At 41.0% G+C, this 19,190-nt stretch overlaps 1 protein-coding gene across 4 annotated transcripts in view; it reads right to left on the reverse strand.

Annotated features, from left to right (window-relative positions):
* Window positions 1–10,387, reverse strand: part of RNGTT (RNA guanylyltransferase and 5'-phosphatase) — a 170,718-nt gene extending 160,331 nt beyond the window's left edge. For 2 of the 4 annotated variants that reach the window (XM_072926630.1, XM_072926631.1), the window contains exons 1-2: window positions 10,168–10,387; window positions 4,333–4,442 (exon numbers count right to left, since the gene is read on the reverse strand). In XM_072926630.1, the coding sequence (XP_072782731.1) occupies window positions 4,333–4,442; window positions 10,168–10,231 (174 nt within the window). In that variant the 5' untranslated portion in view covers window positions 10,232–10,387. The remainder of the gene's footprint in view (window positions 1–4,332; window positions 4,443–10,167) is intronic. The other 2 variants (XM_012572754.5, XM_012572753.5) reach the window with 2 other exon arrangements.
* Window positions 10,388–19,190: the final 8,803 nt, after the last annotated feature.

The raw sequence follows: 19,190 nt of genomic DNA on the forward strand, positions 1-19,190 counted from the left end.
TTTAAAACATGAATAAGATTGATTTGGGGAAAATTCCAGGTATGCCTACCAAATCCAGTCAGTCAAAAATAACATAATACATAAAAGAGGAACTCAAGTAGAATTTAGATGCATATGTCATGATTCATGTTCATAATATGAAATATTACAGTTTATGGTTTAAACATTTTTATTAAGGATTTTTGTCCATTAAAACTGTATAATGAAGCTACACCAATAAAAGCTGCATCACCAAAGCCCACCCTGAATGGGCCCCCTGACTGAGGCCCTAGACTGTAAGCTGATCTTGAAACAGAGATTTCTGGAGTTCACTTAAGTTAACAAAATGAATTAAGCATTTATATTCTAGCTTATTGAGTTATGTGTTGAATTTTAACCTTTTACTTAAGAAACCTCTGCCAAGGTACAAAAGGGCATAAGAAAATGCAAATTTCTGAAGCTTCTTGTATGAAGAACAATACCAAAAAGGACCAAAAATACAAAGAACCCAGATAAAGAGGCTCCTCTGCCCCTAAGCCTATCGAGACTGACAGACGGGACTCAGATAAGCACCAAAAGACCGAAAGCGCAGGCGCAGAGAGGAAGAGTTCAAAAGCTCAACCATGAAGAAGACCACGATCTTCAGCCCCAAGAGACCACCAGAGACCACCACAGGACCACCACAGCAAACCACGCATGTCTAGAAGGGCATGGACCTATTTAGCATGAGAGGTGAGGACAGGCAGGACCAGGGGTTGAATACACACAGAAAAGTTGTGTAATGTACTGCATATGGAACACCTTTGTGAATAAAGGTTTGGGTCAGACTAAGGCTCAGGGCACAAGTTTTGGAGAGCAATCTCACTTGTGTCGGGTGCTAGCAATACATACCCACTTCACAACTACCCCAAGTTCTGGAGTCTATTTATTTATTCCGTGTATCACTTCAATCTGAGACAAAGTAAAAGTGACACTATCCTCAGGTCTGGGCTGTGGGAGAAGAATACTTTCTCAAGAGAATTAAGTCCAGCAGCTTCGGGGTGGAGCCATAGCCCCAGCCTTATCTGCTGCCAGGTCTGTGCAGACTCTTCCCCAGCCCCGGGGAGGAGAAGAGGTTTTGGGTGTGTAACCTCCAGGCAGAGGCAGTGAATGCCCTGCACAGACTAGCTGAGCTGTGGGGACCCCCAGCCCAGAAACACCACATCTACAGGACATTCACGTCAGGGACAGCAGAGGGGGTGTCATGGTCCATCAAAGGCCCCCTGAATGGTTTCCCAGACCCTGCATCAGAGCACTGCACATGATGCAAAATTATGCAACTGACACAGAACCTTGCAAGGGACAGTGCCAAACTTCCCCTGCTCAGAGGAGGCACCTGGGCATTCCCACCTGACCCAAACATATATTAACCCACTGGATTCTATACTTTGTGGTGAAGGACCCTGCCCACCAAGAAGACCAAGAGGGGAGCAGCAAGATATCATTGGGACCCATGAAAGGGTGATATGTTTCTATTTAATCTGTCTCTGTCACCCTTTCTGTGCCCCACCCACCTCTTTTTTATATTTCTGTCTCTTTTTGTTTCTGTCAGGTTTGACACTGGCACAATGCCAGTGCCCCCATGAAAATGCAATCTCTCAATTGAATGCTGTGAAATGCGATCGAGAACAGAGCAAAGTAGGCCCAAGCTTAATAACAAGGAAAGAAACCTTTATTAAGCTACTACTACTATACTACTATAAAAGGAAAAAGAAAGGAAAAAAAAAAAAAACACACACAAAATTCAAAATTAAAACCTTCCAAAGCATTCCTCCTCCCACCACCCAATTCCAACAAACCACAGTGAGACACAACCTGGACCCTAATCAGGTTTCCACCCTCCAGACAATCGACACTCAGTCCATCGAGGGAGAGAGGAGCCCCTCCTGTGCCACAGATCCCCCAAGAAACACAGCTGCCACATCCTGTGCTTCCATGTCACACATGGCACCGCCCGGAGAAAAAAGTTTGCCAATGGTGACCTTCTCCTTTCCATGCACAGTGCTCTCACCACCAATGCATGGATGGACAGACTGCTTTTAGGATTTTTCCTTTCAAGGATGCCCTGCCAAGAGGGGAGAAAACAACAGTTCAGTTTTTCATTTTTGGGACCACAGTCCCCCCCATTTTCCCTTGGGGCCGAGGATCCAAGAACGGAGATCATCTTCTCTTTTTCTTCTCTGAAGACAGGGGGCACCACCACAAACCTCCCTAACTTTTCTCTGTTCGCTCCACTTCTGTCTTTTCCCTGCTGAAGCAGGTCTCTTTGGCTCACCGGCATCCTCCTAAAATACAGTCTCTCTTGGAGGAGATCGGTTCAGTCTGTGTCTACCAAGAAAAAGTCCAGCCAAAAGCCACTCCATCTCCTCCCACCTAGAATTTCTCCTTCTAACATCCCAAGGTCCAAGTTGTCTCTCTTCCTCTCTTTCAAACCGAGGAGGAGAAAAATTTAACAAAGCTTTCATTTCTCAGGAAGGGTTATAAGTCCCAACTCCCAAGGATGGCTCACTGCCCAGGCTCCAGCTCCCACAGGCGGCTGGGCACCTTGTGGCTCCCCCGCTCTTCTAATTCCCATGGTGAACTGCTGGCAAAACCACCGCTGTCTCTTTCTCTCTCTCCAGAGAGACTCTGGAGGGGGAATGGAGACATCCCAGATTTCTCCACCCTTCCATCTGCAGGGGGTTCCAGTCCCCTCCACCCTTGGGCCTACCTCAGTCAGGCCATGGGCCTTCCCCTCCCCCACCCAGCCACGGGCCGGCAGGGGAGAGGCTGCACTGCGCGCTGACCGGAACCCAAGAGAGCGAGTTCTCCTGGGAATTCTGCTTTTAACCCCTCTGTGTTCTCAGAGGCGTGTCCACCTTCAATTGGTCAATATCTAAATTGACCTCTTCCTTCCGGAAAAATTATTTTTCCGTGTGAAACCATGACAGTTTCTTTTACTGTTAAATAAACTGTATCCGCTTTTTGGTATCAACATTTAACCTCATTTGGTTTTAATCTTCTTTTAGGAAATACTTTGAACCTCAGGATTCTTACCATTTTATTCACAGAGAGTTCTGTTTGATCCTCTGTGATTAGAGTGGATCATAAAACCACAGATGCAAGAACTCTAACAAGAAAAATCCTATCAGTTCAAGCACTGAGAACAGGCACATATGCTTCACTGATCACTTTCTTATCGCATTACTGCACAGGTGCTCCTACCACTGCTACACTGAGTAGTTCACTATCTACTTCATACCTAAACTTAAACAAGATTAATTAAATGAGGATTCCCATCTTTTAGTCACCTAATTCTTCTGATGTTTCAGGTCCGATACTGTTAAACAAATTCAGAATTCATTTAACCTCGATCAACAGCAAAAACTAATGAAAAAGCCCATAGAAAAAACACCACTTGCATGATTCATCTCATAGACACAATCAGAACAAATGGCACTAAACTTCTATACAAAGTTCAACAACCAATTAAATTAATTATTCTTTGCCTGGCAGGCTCAAATCCCATTTCCTACATCTCCAGATGCACCAGACTGGCCACAACAGTACAGAGACTTACATGAAAGGCTGGAAAGGTCCTGTTCCAACCTGCATTGTTACAGTTGTGTTACAGCCCAGAACAACATGCAAACTGAAGCACACAGATAGAAATGGGCAAACCAGAGAATGAAATAGTGAGCCAGAACCACAAGTTTGTAGTGGTGGATGCCACAAGGTTTAATAAGGCAAAGTGCAGGGTCCTGTCACAGCAGCCCCAGGCAGCGCTACAGGCAGGAGGAAGAGTGGCTTGAGAGCTGCTCAGCAGAAAGGGACACAGGGAGTGCTGGTTGACAGCTGTCTCGGTATCAGCCAAAGCTGTGCTGCCCAAGTGGCCAAGAAGGCCAATGGTACCCGGCCTGTATCAGCAATGGTGTGCCCAGCAGGACCAGGGCAGTGATCATTCCCTGCACTCAGCACTGGTGCGCCCACATATTGAGTGCTGTGTTCAGTTCTGGGGCTCTCACTTTAAAAAGGACATTGAGGTGCTGAAGGGTGAACAGAGAAGAGCAACAAGGCTCATGAAGGGTCTCTTATGAGGAACAGCTGAGGGACCTGGGTTTGTCTAGTCTTGAAAATTCTAACCTGTAAGAAAACACTTTCAGAAATCCATTAATTGCAGAGGAGACCTGGAAACGTAAATTAAAAAAAAAAAAATTCTGTACTGGTGTCCCAAACAAAGCCATCAACAACTTTTTCCTTAGATCTGAAAAGCAACACTTGAATAAATATTAATAATGACAACAATGTTTCAATTATTAGATAATTTAACTTTACCTTCAGACTCTTTAAGTAGTTGGATAACATACTCGGGTGAAAACGATTTTCTTCAGCAACCTGTTCATCATATCTTGGTCCTAACATTGTCTTCAAAGGTAAAAACTTCCCTATGAAAGATAATAAAATTTTGCAGTATTTTATGCATACGTACCGCTACAACTTAGCCTTTCAAATCAACATGCTGAGCAGTTTTAGACATTCACCTTCAAGAATTACAGTCAACAGTAAATTGGAATATTTTTTAGTTATGAGTTCTCAGAATTCACAAGTTAAGTTTAAAAGTTTAAGGGAAATACAGGTCAGTTCATCTAAAATAGAGTAATTTAACATTTCTTGCTAACTTTTAGTGTGATTAAAGTCGGGAGGGCTACAACACAACAGATTATAGAAAATTTAAACTCAGTAGAGCTGAAAACATGAAAACAGCATTTTAAAATAACAGTTAGTCATACAATCATGTAAACATCAGTTTTGATTACCTGCAAATATAACATACAGTATGGATCCCTGCAAAAAAAAATTAGCAACACTCTGTATAATCTCAACTAAGCATCTATCTTCCATGAAATAAACATTAGAAACCACAGAAGACAGACAGATGTGGAACCTATGAACCTTTATGCAACTGGTTAGCTCAGGTTAGATGTTAGTGAGCAACATGAAAAACAGCCTCACTTTTGCCTTGAGATCATTCCAAAATTTACAGCTAAAATGAGAGTTATTCTGTCATACAATCAACACTCATGTTAAATGGTAATAAATTATAATAATTTCAACTTGTTTGACTGTAAGAAAAATTTCCCTTTATTGCCCTTTGCCTTTTCATCTCAACAGTTACACACCCTCCACCTACCCTGGTAAAAGCTGTTGGGTTGGATACCTCCCCTCCATTTCCCCAGCTCTTCAACTACCTTTTTCTTTTTCAACTAATTTACTTGCTTCTTTGTGTTCCTTGTCACCTCCAACACTATCATTCAGCCTCTCTCTACTAGCCCTTCCACTTTACCTTGCAATGCTCCCCTGTGCAGACTGATTATGCAAATCCTAAATTTACATGATCTATACCCAAAAATCTATCATCACCCTAATTTTTGAAAAACAACATCATGCTTGACAGTTTTTTGACTTTGCCACTTGTCACAACCATACTAACACATCTACTCATTCATTATGGAACACAAAGAAGGTAACTAAGCTTTTTTAACCACGGCACTCAAGAATAGGAGCAGCACTGATGAAAGAGTCAATGGCTACATAAGAAAACCACCATCCTTTACAAGATGCTGGGAAAAGAGAAGAGTGGGCAAAGTGCCTGGAGGTTACAATTGTTTCCTGTAGCATCTGATATGAAACTGTACAGTCGCACAGTAGACTCTCCCGTCCTCCATCTTCAGGAACAGAGAATGAACAGGTTCATTCTCTTCCTAGTAGAAAACCTTGATTTAGTGTCTGATTTCTTTTTGAGCAACCAAAATACATTCCTGTTCACTGAGAGGAAAAGACAAAGTCATTTAGTCAGCATCCCCTGCAGCATTTGAATACCTACAGACAGCTGTGGAAGTGATGAATATTTCATATAGAGCCCATTTACTATGACTTTCAAAGCTGATATTTGGAAGTATTTAGGTGCTCAGCTTCTATAAATTCCAGTTTCTTCTTCTCTACCTGGAAAATCTGCTATTTGGTTTTTGTACAGATGCTTGAAAAAACTTCTTCCCCGTGTGCATACAAGCCTCTCATAAAGCATCATCGAGCTATTGAAAATCTGAGCTTTAATTCTAAAAATATTTCTAAACTTTTTGAGTAATATGGACAAGTATAAAGGAGGCAGTAGATACTGTCTCTTCTACAGTTTTACCTTACATCTTGTGCTGAAGAAGTGATGCAGTAATACCTGATTGCAACTCAAGCCGCCATGCATAACCTTTTGAAGATTAAAAACTCATTTGCTGAATTAGGTAATCCAACAGTAACAAAGTGATACTTTACATGAACATCAAAGCATCCCAAATCATTCAAGTACCTCAACTCCATTATGACAATAATTGTAACTCCTCAATAGAATTTCCAAATTAGCTTCAAAATGTTACTGGAACCCTGACAAGAGATTATTACCTACTTCCACAATTAAGTTCACATTTTTCAAATAGTTCTGGAAAATTGCTACTAAAAACTAATTTTCCAAATTAGTTACCTGTCTAACAGATGGCATTTTTTTAGGCTGAAAAACAGGTAAAAATTCTAAAAATAAGAGTCCAGTATATCAGAGTACAGACATCAAATGGATAAATCTGAGGGAAAGCAAAATAAACAATGTAAGGTATCACATTTTCTACATGTACATGCTCTAACTTTGTCACATTTTTTACCTTCAAATATAATATATTATAGAGCATATATCAAGAGCATACCAGTGAAAAAAATACTCTTAATTTAGCCTGATTTCCTGTGACATGAAGCTATCAGCTCAAAACATGACATAAATAATTAAGTATGACCATGGTATGTTTAGATTGAGCATTGATTAGGAAAGTTAGACTGGGTAAAGTGTGAGGTTAAGGGAATAAAATTAAACAGTAAAATCCACAATTTAAAAAAAAAAAAACCAGTATTTCTACAAAGTAACAGTTTTCTGATTCAAGAGAACTATGCTGGATCAAAGCATCCATTTCACCACGTATGTCATCACCAACACAGGCCAGTAACAGTCAACTAGGAAAGAGAGTAAAACAATGCCAATGACAATCCATCATCCAGATTATTCTCCCCAACAACGAGCTATAGATCAGAAACTTTCTGAACCAGAAACATTACTCTTATTTAAGGTGCTTTCTCATGCGCAATATGGATGCTTTCCATAATATCCCAGAGTTCTGCATGCTACATGTGTGTTTAGAACAGGATTTACTAATATGCAACAATAGAAGGAGGCTGGAAAACACTGCTGAGACACTTTTCATGCCTCTTCTTCCGTATCTTGCTAGCACTTTTCATGGCAAGATTGCCAAGAGAATGGGTTTTCAGTGGTCATGAAAAGCAGATACCTGCTGGGATGGTGCTGCCAAGGCAGTAAGGCTGAAGCAACCTGATCACTTCAGAGTTAAGCATTCAGAGAAAGCTCCTTTCATCAAAATTACTGAAGTTCTACTACAATGCAATAAATGTGAAAATGTGCGATTCTGAGGATAAAACCAGAAAGTGGCACAAACTATCAATATTTAAAGAAGTGAACAGGTAAGTAATGGGAGACATAGATGAATTCACATTGTCCAGGATAAAGAGCCCTGTTAACCTGAATGAACTGAATCTCACCAACAGGAGAGTTTCAGGACTCATTAGTACTTGTCTTGAGGTCATCCAGAAATTCTAGATGCCACAACTATGACACAAGAGCATCACAATCAAATACTCAATGAATATGAGTACACAGAAGCCATACTAAACTTTTTAGCAACACTATTACTAATACACTATCAGATGGAAATAAAGTCGCACTCAGGTGCTTAGAAATCGGATTTAAACACTAATTAAAACTAGAATGTAACATCTGGGAGATAGTACCAACATCAATTAAACCCTAAAAATCATCTCATGTTGAATTGCTAGATGTTTGAATGTAAAACAGCAAAAAAAGGGAAGATTAGTGGCATACCTTTACTTTTGGTATGTTGTTCACACTAAAAAAAGTAAAAGTCAGGTGAATAAGAACACATCCTGATAAAGCACACAAAGAAATGAGCCAAGCACTTTCAGGTTTTTTTACTTTGCATTAACTTCCTGTGCATGATCGCATGGAATGGAAAAGAATTACCTTGCAGTTCCTGAATAAACACACACAAGCAGTGATGGCACAGCAGATGACACACTGATGACCCTCATTCATGCTTACTCTAGGTTGCTATTTCTGAGAAACCATGGCTCAAAAGACAAACAAAAGCCACAACTAACAGAGATCAAGAACTTGCTGAGAAGAAGAGCACAGAATAAAGAACCATTAGTCTGTTTTTGTCATGGTCAAAGGCTTAGGCTATCAAACCTCTCTCATTAGATACAAAGTAATGTGTGCGGCCATGATCAGGAGAAAGAGAAAATGGACATGAGCATCCAACAACACTGTTATTTAACTGAGCCAAGTCCAGAGAAGTGTGAGGAACTTGATGGAAACCAGTAACCCACAAAATGAGCAACTGATGTTAAATACTGACAAATGCCAAATAATGCATATTGATGATTACTGAGGATTAAACCAACTGAGATGTCTCACCAGGTTCTAAATATTGTCATCAGTGTCTTCCATTCCACAACCAGCTGCCATCAAAAAATGTAAGATGACGTGGAAATGTGGGATAGAAAACACAGGAGTTGTAACTATTAAGCAAATCATGGCACAGTGCCAGTTTAAATAACACACTGTGTAGAACATGTCGTGTTTTGAAAAAATACCTTCACATCATCATAGAGAGGGATATGAAAGGAGTGAAAACTAGAAAATATTGGAGAAAAAAATATGACTGTAGGCAGGAAGTGCTTGCATTATAAAGAAAAGAAGAACTTGAGAAAACTGAAAAGACGCACTTGTTTACTTTATCTCATCAGGCAGCAGAGGAAACATTCACCTGAAAGTCAGAATGATAGCTAACACACAATCAAAAATGTGTGTCGAGATGATAATGAATTCATTGCCATTATATGCCAGAAGACTTGACACTGAGTAACAACCAAGACAGTGCATTATGGGCAAGAATATCCAAGAAGACAGCAACCACTAACAAACCCTGAAATACAAGTGTAACACTGGAGTGTTACACAGCTAAAGCACTCAGGAGCACATTGGTGACTGGAAGGGCACTATCAGTTAGCAGAATAACAAATTAACACAGGTAAGACTTCAGAGCATTCAGGGAAAAGAGACTCAAACATGGAAGAGGCTGCACAGAGGACTGGTATCACAAAATTGGTCAGGGTGGAGGGGACCACAGAGGGTCATCTGGTCCAACCTCCCTGCTCAAAAAGAGTAATCCTACAGCATATTGCACAAGACTAAATCCAGACGGCTCTTGAATATCTCCAGTAAGGAAGACTCAACAATCTCTCAGGGCAATCTGTTCCAATTCAGTCACCTGCACAGTAAAGCTCTTCCTCATGTTCAGGTAGAACTTCCTGTCCATCAGTTTCTGCCCACTGCCTCTTGTCCTACTGCTCAGCACCACTGAGAGGAACCTGACTCCATCTTCCTGACCCCCCACCCCTTTAGATATTTATACAAATTCATGAGATCCCTTCTCAGTCATCTCTTCTCCATGCTGAACAAGTTCAGTTCTCTTAGCTTGTTCTCCTAAGAAAAATGCTCCAAGCCTCTCATCAACTTAGTAGCTCCAGTACGGCACCTTCTGCATGCCTGGCTGTCACATCTCTCATCAGATGTGACAGACAGGAAAAGTTTCAGCCCGAAACTGAACCACTGCGAAGCGAGAGCCCCGCACTAAGGCTCCGGGGGGCAGGAGAGGGCCCGTACCCCCGCAGCTCTGGGTGAGGCGGGGCGAGTCCGTGTCAGACGGGGGCACAGGCCGAAGGGAGGGCGAGCCCGGCGCTGAAGGCAAAGCGCTGCTGCTGCGGGCCGGGCTTTAAGAACAGCCACCCAACGGGACTCGGGTCCGGGACACACCGGCCTGGAGCTCGGGGTGGAGCAGCGCACAGCCGCAGCCCCGGGACAAAGAGCTCCGGCCGGGACGGAGGCGAGAGCCGCGAGGAGGAGCGGCACCGGCGGGCAGCGGCGCCGCGGGGAGGGGCCGCGCCCGCGGCCGGCACGGCCGTACTGGGCCGGGCGCTCACCTGCCACGGGCTGTCCCCTCCTGGGGCAGTGGAGCCAGCGCGGCGGGATCTTGTTGTAGGACATGGCGGGGCCCGGGCGGCCCCGGGGGAGGGAGGGAGGCGGGGAGGGGGCGCGGGTGGGGGCGGCCCCGGGGCGCTCAGCGGCCCCCGGCCCGCGGCGCCTCCATTCAGAGCCGGCCCGCCTCGGCCGCCGCCGCACACGGAGCGCCGGGAGCCGCTTCCGCTTCCGGGGCTCCGCGGCCAGGGGAGGTGCCCGGCCGGGGGGAGGCAGCGTGAGCTGGAGCTCCTCGCTCGGCCTGGGGAGGGGAGGTGGCCACCCGCTACTGCAGGCTCCTCCTCCTGGTGCAGAGGGGCCGCAAAGCTGGGGAAGGGGCTGGAGTGCAAGTTCTCTAAGAGGCGCCTGAGGGAACTGGGGGTTTTTAGCCTGCAGAAAAGGAGGCTCAGGGGGAACCGTATCGCTCTCTGCAAATGACTGAGAGAAGGCTGCAGCCAGCTGGGGCTCGGCCTCTTCTCCCAGGCAACCATCAGTAGAACAAGAGAACAGTCACAAGCTGCACCAGGGGAGGTTTAGACCGGCCATTAGGAGGAATTTCTTCACAAGGATGATTAGGTATTGGGATGGGCTGCTCAGGGAGGTGTGAAGTCACCCTGGAGGTGTTTAAGGCATGACTGGACGTGGCACTTGATGCCATGGTGTTTGGTCATAGGTTGGACTCAGTCTCAGAGGACTTTTACAGCCTAATTGGTTCTGTGATTCTGAGTGAGCCCCTCCGAGTCACTACAGGAAAGTAACAGGACCTGGGGGCAGCTGGGGCGATCATTTCTCCAGCCACAGGAGCAGTCAGCAAAGGCTGCTGCAAATGCAGAGTTTACGCAGGTCTCAGGGAAGACTGAGCAGGTGCTTCAAAGAGAATGTAATCCATGCTACTAAAGTAGCAGGCTGCATCAGATTTGGGAAACAGCTTGACTTGAAAATAGCTGGAGGCTTGGACAGACATAATTCCTCAGCTTTTACTTTCTGCCAGATGTTCCCTTACAGCCAGGAGTGGATGTGGAAATAGGTGGATCCTCCTAGTAGTGCGGCTTATTCTAATCAGGATGTAACAGACTTGCTAGTGTAGCAGAGATACCTCTGTCCTGGGCCTTCTCTTCTGTGAAAAAAGCACACCCTGAAAGATGGCATGCAGAGAGAAACAAAAAAAATGTTTCCATACAGAGTGCCAGTGAAAATTTTCCGTCGGCTTTGTTACATGGACTCAGCTGAAGAATTGTAGCCCTGAAGTGTTTGTCCATGTGAAGGAATATTTAAGGTGTGGCCTGACTTAACTCCTCTAGCAACTAAACCCAGACAGCCACTTACTCTCTCCTGCCTGTGGCAGGACTGGGGAGAGAATCAGAAGGGTGGGAAAGCTCAGAGGTTGAAATAAATATAAGGAAAATTAAGGAACTGATTTACTGATTTACTATTTCCCATTGATAGGCATGAGTTCAGCCATTTCCAGGAAATCTGGGCTTCATCATTCACAATGGTGACTTGGGAAGAAAAACACTGTAACTCCAAATGTCCACTCTTTCTCCCATTTTTTAATGCTGAGAACAATAGCATATGGTCTGGGATATCCCTTTGGTCAGTTGGGGTCAACTGTACCAGCTGTTCCAGCTGTGTCCCCTGACAAATTCCTGTGCACCCCCAGCCTGCTCACTGTCAGGGCAGCATGAGAAGCAGAAAATATCTTGATGCAGTGCAAGACCTATTCAGCACTACCTAAAGCATCCCAATGTTCCCAATACTGTTTTGGTCACAAATGCAAAATGTAGCACCCTACAAGCTACTACTATGAAGATTAACTATCTCAGTGATGTCTGAAAAACAGGCTGGAAATAAATCCCCATAGACCAATGTTTATAAGCTGGTAATTTGTTTCTTGCAGCACTGGTGATGAGAGGGATGTCTCCACCTAACTCACCCACCCTTGTCTGTGCTGTGGTATATTTATACAGTAAGTGTTGCTTAGTATCACTATGTCACTACAACATCATCATATACATGCCAGAACTAATTTACATAGTTTGATCTCATGGTTATTAGATCATACTTTTGGACTGTGCTTGCACCTCCCCAATTTGGGGGTCTTTGATGAGGCTTCCAAGGTCTTCTTCACATCTGAACTTTTCAACTTTGTCTTCAGAGCATGCACAGTTACAGTGTTCCTTTGTCTCTCTGGTCTCAACAGACCTAAATTCTTTGTTTTGTGGCTAATTGGCTTTGCACTTGCCAATTTTTCATTAGTACTATACTTATCCATCTCTAAAACTATCCACCTGGTGAGTTTTTTCTTCTTTTTTGTCTATTCAGCATTAAGCTGAATAGACAAAAAAATATATAGTTAACCATATACTAGCCATTACATTGTATAAAAAGTTATTATTCAGGCTATCTAGATATATAAAAAATCATTATTAGCTTATATGGATATCAGGTTATATAAATATATCAGGTTACATTTATATATAAAAAAGTCATGATTTAGCTTCTATTGATATCTTATAACTCAAGTTATATAAGCACCTTGTAATTGTGATCTTAGTTACATTGCCATCATCAGCCAAAATCCGTACAGATGGCTTCAGTGAAGATTAGGAAACAACAGCAATAGATTATTTTTTTACCTAATTTTCTTGCTATTTACATTTCAGTACTGTTCGGTCTGAACTTTCTGTTTTGACATAAGCCAGGTGTGCTGCCTTTGCAAATCAGTAGGTGCCACAGCTTGCAGAACTAACCAGAGCTGTGTGTACAGATTTAATAGGAAGCCCTTAGGTTCTGTGAATACATTGAAACAATGAAAATAATTTTATCCATCTAGCATTCATTACAAACTTCATTACACATTTTCCTCACACATTTTATAACTGGATTTTATTAGGCATAGTTTCTTCCCTAGAATATCCTCTCATAGTAATTCAGGTATTCATCTAGATAGTTTGCATAACTGAGTCATTAGGTTCTTATACTATGTTAGAAGTTTCTGAATTTCGTCTTCTAAGGCTTTTGTCACCATCAGATACTAATCTTCTCATCCTAGCTAAAATTGAAGGTCTTGCTACAGCAAAAGACTAATATTATTTTCCCTAACTGCTAAATGCACTTCCATTATAATGTTACTTTATGCTGTTTGAAATAATTTCCTTTACAGAACAAGCAAGCAACAAGTCAGACACTAGGTGGTGGTGAAGACCAGCTGGAAAAGAAAGTGAACCAAGTGCAAGGCATGCTCAGAAAAAGTGAAAAGCAAAGGGCAACAGCAAGATAGTATCTGATTTCAGTAAATTGAGAGCAACCTGCATTAATGTTAGCAGTATGGCAAAATCAGGAATGAAACCATTTGGAGAGGGGAAGATTAGTACAAAAAGGTATTATGAATGAGCAGTAATAGATTCTCATCACCTAGATTTAAGTGTCTGAGACACTTTTGAACAAGAGTTGCAGATCAGAAATATCATGTTTTTTATATATAGTATGTAGTTGAAATGGGAGAGTATATTTTATTTAGCAATGCACAAGGCAAGTAATTTTTTACAGCTGATGTTACATGTTATATACATATATATGGACTTTGCCATATTAGACACCTTGCAACTATTTACACAGGCATCTGGTGATGTTTGCATGTGATATCACTCTTTGTGAACAGGCATGTCCTGCTTGCCTTTATACCAACAGTTAATCTGAGTCTTCTGGTGTACCAGCAGAGGAATCCAAGTCCCTCATGTCTTCCTGTGATGTTCTAAAGCTGACATGGCTGTGTCTGATCAAGGACGGTGAGGGTGGCCGTAGTGGTCATTTCAAGGATTGCTTTGAGAAAACAACTGCAAAGTGTTAATAGTTAATTATATAATATTCCTCTTTACTGTATATCAATTTTCTTTTATCTTAGAGGTACATAGATAGAAGGTGCACTTAATTCTGGTTTCTGCTCACCAATTTTAATCCTTTTCCTGGCAGAGCAGACACTAAAGAAGTCATTTTCCCAGGATGCAGTTCATCCTCTGTGCCATGGGTATCACTGCTTTGGTTTCAGCTCAGCCATGTTGGTTTAGGTAGTGGGGTGCTGAGTTTTTGTTCTTTCTTGACATTAAACCATTAAAAGTTTACATTCCACACAGGAATGACACACACACACACATTTTAACTCTTTTTCCTAATTACATAATGAACATTTACCCAAATTTTTGCTGATTAATAATTTCACACTTTTAATGTCATAAATTATGTAGGTACTTATAATATTGATATAAGTTACCTGTTCTACAGAAAATGAATAAATTAGGTATTTCTCCTGACAGAACACATGGTGTTGCCCTCTTCTATAGTGATACAGGTCAATTACCCTGTTACTCTTCTGTTTCAGTATAGCATTATTTTCCATGTGCTCATAAAGAAATAATGAATGCAATAAGAAAAACACCCCTTGGGATGCTCTATGAAATAGCCACTTCTGACTCTATCTAGTAAATACATTTTTTGAAAAAAGAAACAAGCAAAACCCCCCAACAAACAGATTAATAGCTAAACTGAGATTACAAAAGAATTTAATTAAGGGAAAGTAACTGTGAAAGAAGCTAACTGTATGCAAACATGATTAATATAATATTATTTTTCCACTTTGTGGTGTAGGTGTTCACTTGGAAAGAGACTTAATGCAATAAGCTTACAAGTACATGGAACATAGAAAAATATGGTTTTTATTTACTGATTAAATTGATTTATTCCTTGCTTATTGGTTTTAATGTTCATGGCAAACTGACTTAGGGGTACAGTGTTCCTTTATGACGGATTTCAGCATGCATGAATCTTTTGTGGGGATGGGTGAGTACTGCTGAATAAATATTTTAACTTTGTTACTGTAGTTGTATTTTATTCCAATAGTACTTACATTCTAATGGTATCATAAGAAAAAAAAAACCTAAAAATAGTAAAATAAAGCATAGTTTTAGATTTCAGTGAAGTTAATATTATGGTTGCTTGTGATTATGTTCTCTAATACATATGTAAGCTTCTAAATTAAAAAATGTATGAGTATGCACTGACTCTTAAAAAGAAAATTCTAGGAATGTAACATTTTAAATTGACTCCTATTTGTTGAGTATCAACAAATATTTAAGAACCTAACTTCTGAGACAAATTATGTTTTCAGGTTTGAAAATAAAAGTAAGACTTAAAAAGAAAGTTATTTTTTTCCTTATGTGTATACAATATGAAAAAGGGATGTTGAAACAAAGTTTTGAGTGTCACACTATATTTGAGAAAATGAAATGTCATTTGCAGTGTTGTTTCTACAGAGAGCTTTGAGAGAAAGTCAGCAACAAAATTGCCAGTCTTTAGTCTTTGTGACATTAGGGGGCATCACAACCTCACAGACTGAGAAAGATGTAAGTTAAAGTACAGTTACTTTTCCTGTCCAAAGTAAACAGGGAACAGCATAAAATAGCAAAATCAACTCCTGGAATCATTCCTTAGTGCAAGGTTATCATACAGTTCTTAATAAAATTTCAAACAGAAACAACCCAGACATTCAATAGAATATAAACTACACCCTCCTTTTTATAAGAGTAATAAAATTAATAGACTAATGGTTGCTATATATGCAGCTTCTCTGAAGTCTATTTAAATCTTGAAGCTTCCTTTCAGATGAAGTCTCTAAGGTATCACAGTGTTAGTTCAATCAGTGGAGTGAATCTCTGTATGGGCAGGGAGCACAGGGTGAAATTGGGGCAAAGCTGCTTTAAATCTGGGTCCCTGGACTGGGTATCATGTTTGGGGTAATCACCATAACTGTATGCAAACATGATTAATATAATATTATTTTTCCACTTTGTGGTGTAGGTATTCACTTGGAAAGTGAATCAAATCAGTCTACACCACGAAACGTGTGTGCTGCACTGATGACATGTAAATCTCACACTGCAAGGGGAGACATTACCAGTGTTAGACAAGACGTGCAGACGTGGCAGATTTACCTAATAGATTATTTACTTAATAGATGATTTACTCAGCAGATCTATTCAGGAAGAAGGTGTCTGTCTAGAGGGTTGGTGTGCTTGAAGAGGGACAACACAACAGCTGTGACTTCATGCACTGATTTGCAAGCCTGAGAAATAAGATGCTTTGCTATTGATCCTCTGCAGCTGAACTGATAGTGTGTTTGATGTATCAGAGATAAGAAGCTGGACAACAAGCTTATAAACAAGGCGCCTGTCATTCCTGGAAGACTAACACTGGCCTCCTAATGTTCTTACAGTTTGTCCTAGACAACTGAGGCCTTACTTGCATCAGCTCTGAAGGATGATTTTCAGTGGAAATCCACGATATAAAAAATATCCACATGTAACATTGAAGAATATGTGTTCTACTGCATAAAATGAATCATATGATAGTAGGGTGCTTTGAGTATGGATGAAGTAATCAAACAATTAAAATGTCACAATGGAAAATGACTAGTAGTAGGGCAAAGTATGACATGATATATGAGAAACTCATCTAATTTAATTAAGTGGAAAGTATGACTCATAGCCTTTGGAGCTGGGCTGGGGAGTGACTCGATTCCACAAAGTACAGCAGTGTTCTGATGCTATAATTTCTAGTTTCTCTACTGCCTGAATATGGACACCTTAGTAAAAAGCTTGCCCTGACTGGAGGCTGTGTTTAAAACTAATGGAGTAACTGCAGTCCTGGTTAGTGAAAGAGGCAGACCGGGGCAGAAATAGCTGTCAGAGAGCTATCACTTCTCTACAGCCTGAAATAGCAAAGAGAGTGGCAGTGTTTCAGCTTATAAACCTGCATACATGATGATTAAGATCTGGGTTACTATACTGGCAGAAATCATTCTCATGCAATCGGTCACAAAAAGAAAAGGTTATTACCCATAGGTACTCCCTAAGACTTTCTGCATCATAATTTTGAACCTATAGATATATATGCTACGATTTTGTATGTGAATATATAGCCTGTGAAGAATAATACATGTAGGGGCTGTAATAAAGTACCTGAGAAAATAAATACAGACCTGATTTTATTTATAAGACCTCATTATACAAAATATGTGTATCATACTGTACAAAAGTAAAAGAAGACCACAGTCTCTCTTTTGAGGTGCCTGAAGTCCTGAAAATACCCCAAGAAACTGGCCAAAGGCAAAGGATGGGAATACAGACTAAAGGAGAAAGATCAGCCTGACAGCCCCACAGACTTTTTAAAAATCAAATCTGAATATATATATTCAATGCAAATTAAGTTATGGTAATATATATGTATGGTTATATATATAATCAGATGCTCAAATGTTGTTCTTGTGAGGTTAGTTTCACTTTCTGCTGGTATGCATTGTGGAACAAGCTGTACAAGAACACATGCTACTCTTTCCCAAAAAAGCCTCACTCCAAAATAGAGAGAGGGAGGTCTATCCTACATCTGCAGCACCACTGATCTAGAGAACTTTAAGAATAAAATGGTAAATGTAATTTTAAATTATCATGTTGAATAGGTAGTAAATTCTTGTCATCCAAGCATTCCTTAGAGAAATGGGAAAAAAAATTATGTTTGGAATACGTCTGTAACTTCCTGTGCTTGTTTCACATTCTCACCACTTTAGGTTTCACAGAACAATGATATTTTATGATGAACATAATGGAATAGACTTGGCCTCAGAGAACACAGTGCCTGTGGTCTATTGCTGTTCATACAGCTGCATTTGGAGTCAATGCCACATCTTTCCACTGCTGGTTTTACCTACTGCAACTAGGTTAAGATTAATGAAAAAAAAAACCTTATCATCCTTATCCTCAAACCTTCATCAGTGTGGAAAATGTCCTTGTCCAGATGTCCAGTAATTTTAGGAAATACTCAGAGAGGGTAAGTTCCTCCAGAAAGGGAAGAAGGTAAGAAAATTACTGTCTACTAGCCTGAAATGAATTTCCGAGATCTCTGAGTAGTTTAAAGTTTTGGGTTTGCAATCTGTACATTCTGAAAGAGTTCAGGCTGTTACTGGAAAATATTAACATTTCTTCAAAAAAGTCACTTTGTGTTCACAAAGTCCTGTATCTAGCTCAGCCCTACAGCTTCTCAAAAATCCCCTTTGGGAGAAAAATCTTCACAAGTCCTCGTACTTTCTGGGAGTTAGATCTGCATAAATTATTTTAATATTGTATTTTTTAACATAATTGGATACTTTGTCAGAGATATACTATGTCACATGTTCTAGGCTTTCCAAACCTCAGTGAAAGACTTATCAGTCTGTGCGAATTTAGGCCTGACAAATGTTCTCTAAGACAGAGAATTAGAAAAACATGCCAGCATGTGTTGCTACACAACAGCACAGAGTCATGAGCAGAAGGAAAAATGATTAATTATGTGCAAATTATTGAACAACAACACAGAGATGAAGATGCCCAAATGAGTATAAACAGCATGTACACAATGCTGGTCATAGACAAGGTTATGCTGTTTTCAAATAGGAAGTCTGTTTTGATTATTTGTCTCAGATTCAAAGTTTGATTACCACAGAGGGAACAGGGAGAATGAAAAGACAAGACATTTTGTCCTGAAAAACAGCCCACTTCATTACTTTCTATTCTTCTCTGTACTGCAGTTGTATCAGCTTTGAAACGGGTAGAGCTGTTGCTAGGTGATCTTCTTTATCCACTTTGTAGCTGAAATTTCAGCCAGGCTGAAAAGAGTTTTTATATCTCTAACAGCATAAAATTAAATTCTAAGGCATTAATAACTGTTTTCAACACAACCTGCTTCTAACTATGGGCCTCTTTCCTTGGGCCAACCCAACCACCAGCGCAAGCAATGCACTTTCGTAGGCTGAGGGTCAACATGATTTAAGCGGTAGCAGCTGCAAACCCTCCCTGAGCATTTCCCTTATCTCAGCTGTGTGCATCTGGCTAGAACACCCTTTCTTCTCCACAAGGATTCCTCCCTTGTGCTGAGCAACTGTCTGTGCAGTGGGACAAGGCTG

The sequence above is a fragment of the Taeniopygia guttata genome, chromosome 3, assembly GCF_048771995.1.
Source record: "Taeniopygia guttata chromosome 3, bTaeGut7.mat, whole genome shotgun sequence".
Classification (NCBI taxonomy): Eukaryota; Metazoa; Chordata; class Aves; order Passeriformes; family Estrildidae; genus Taeniopygia; species Taeniopygia guttata.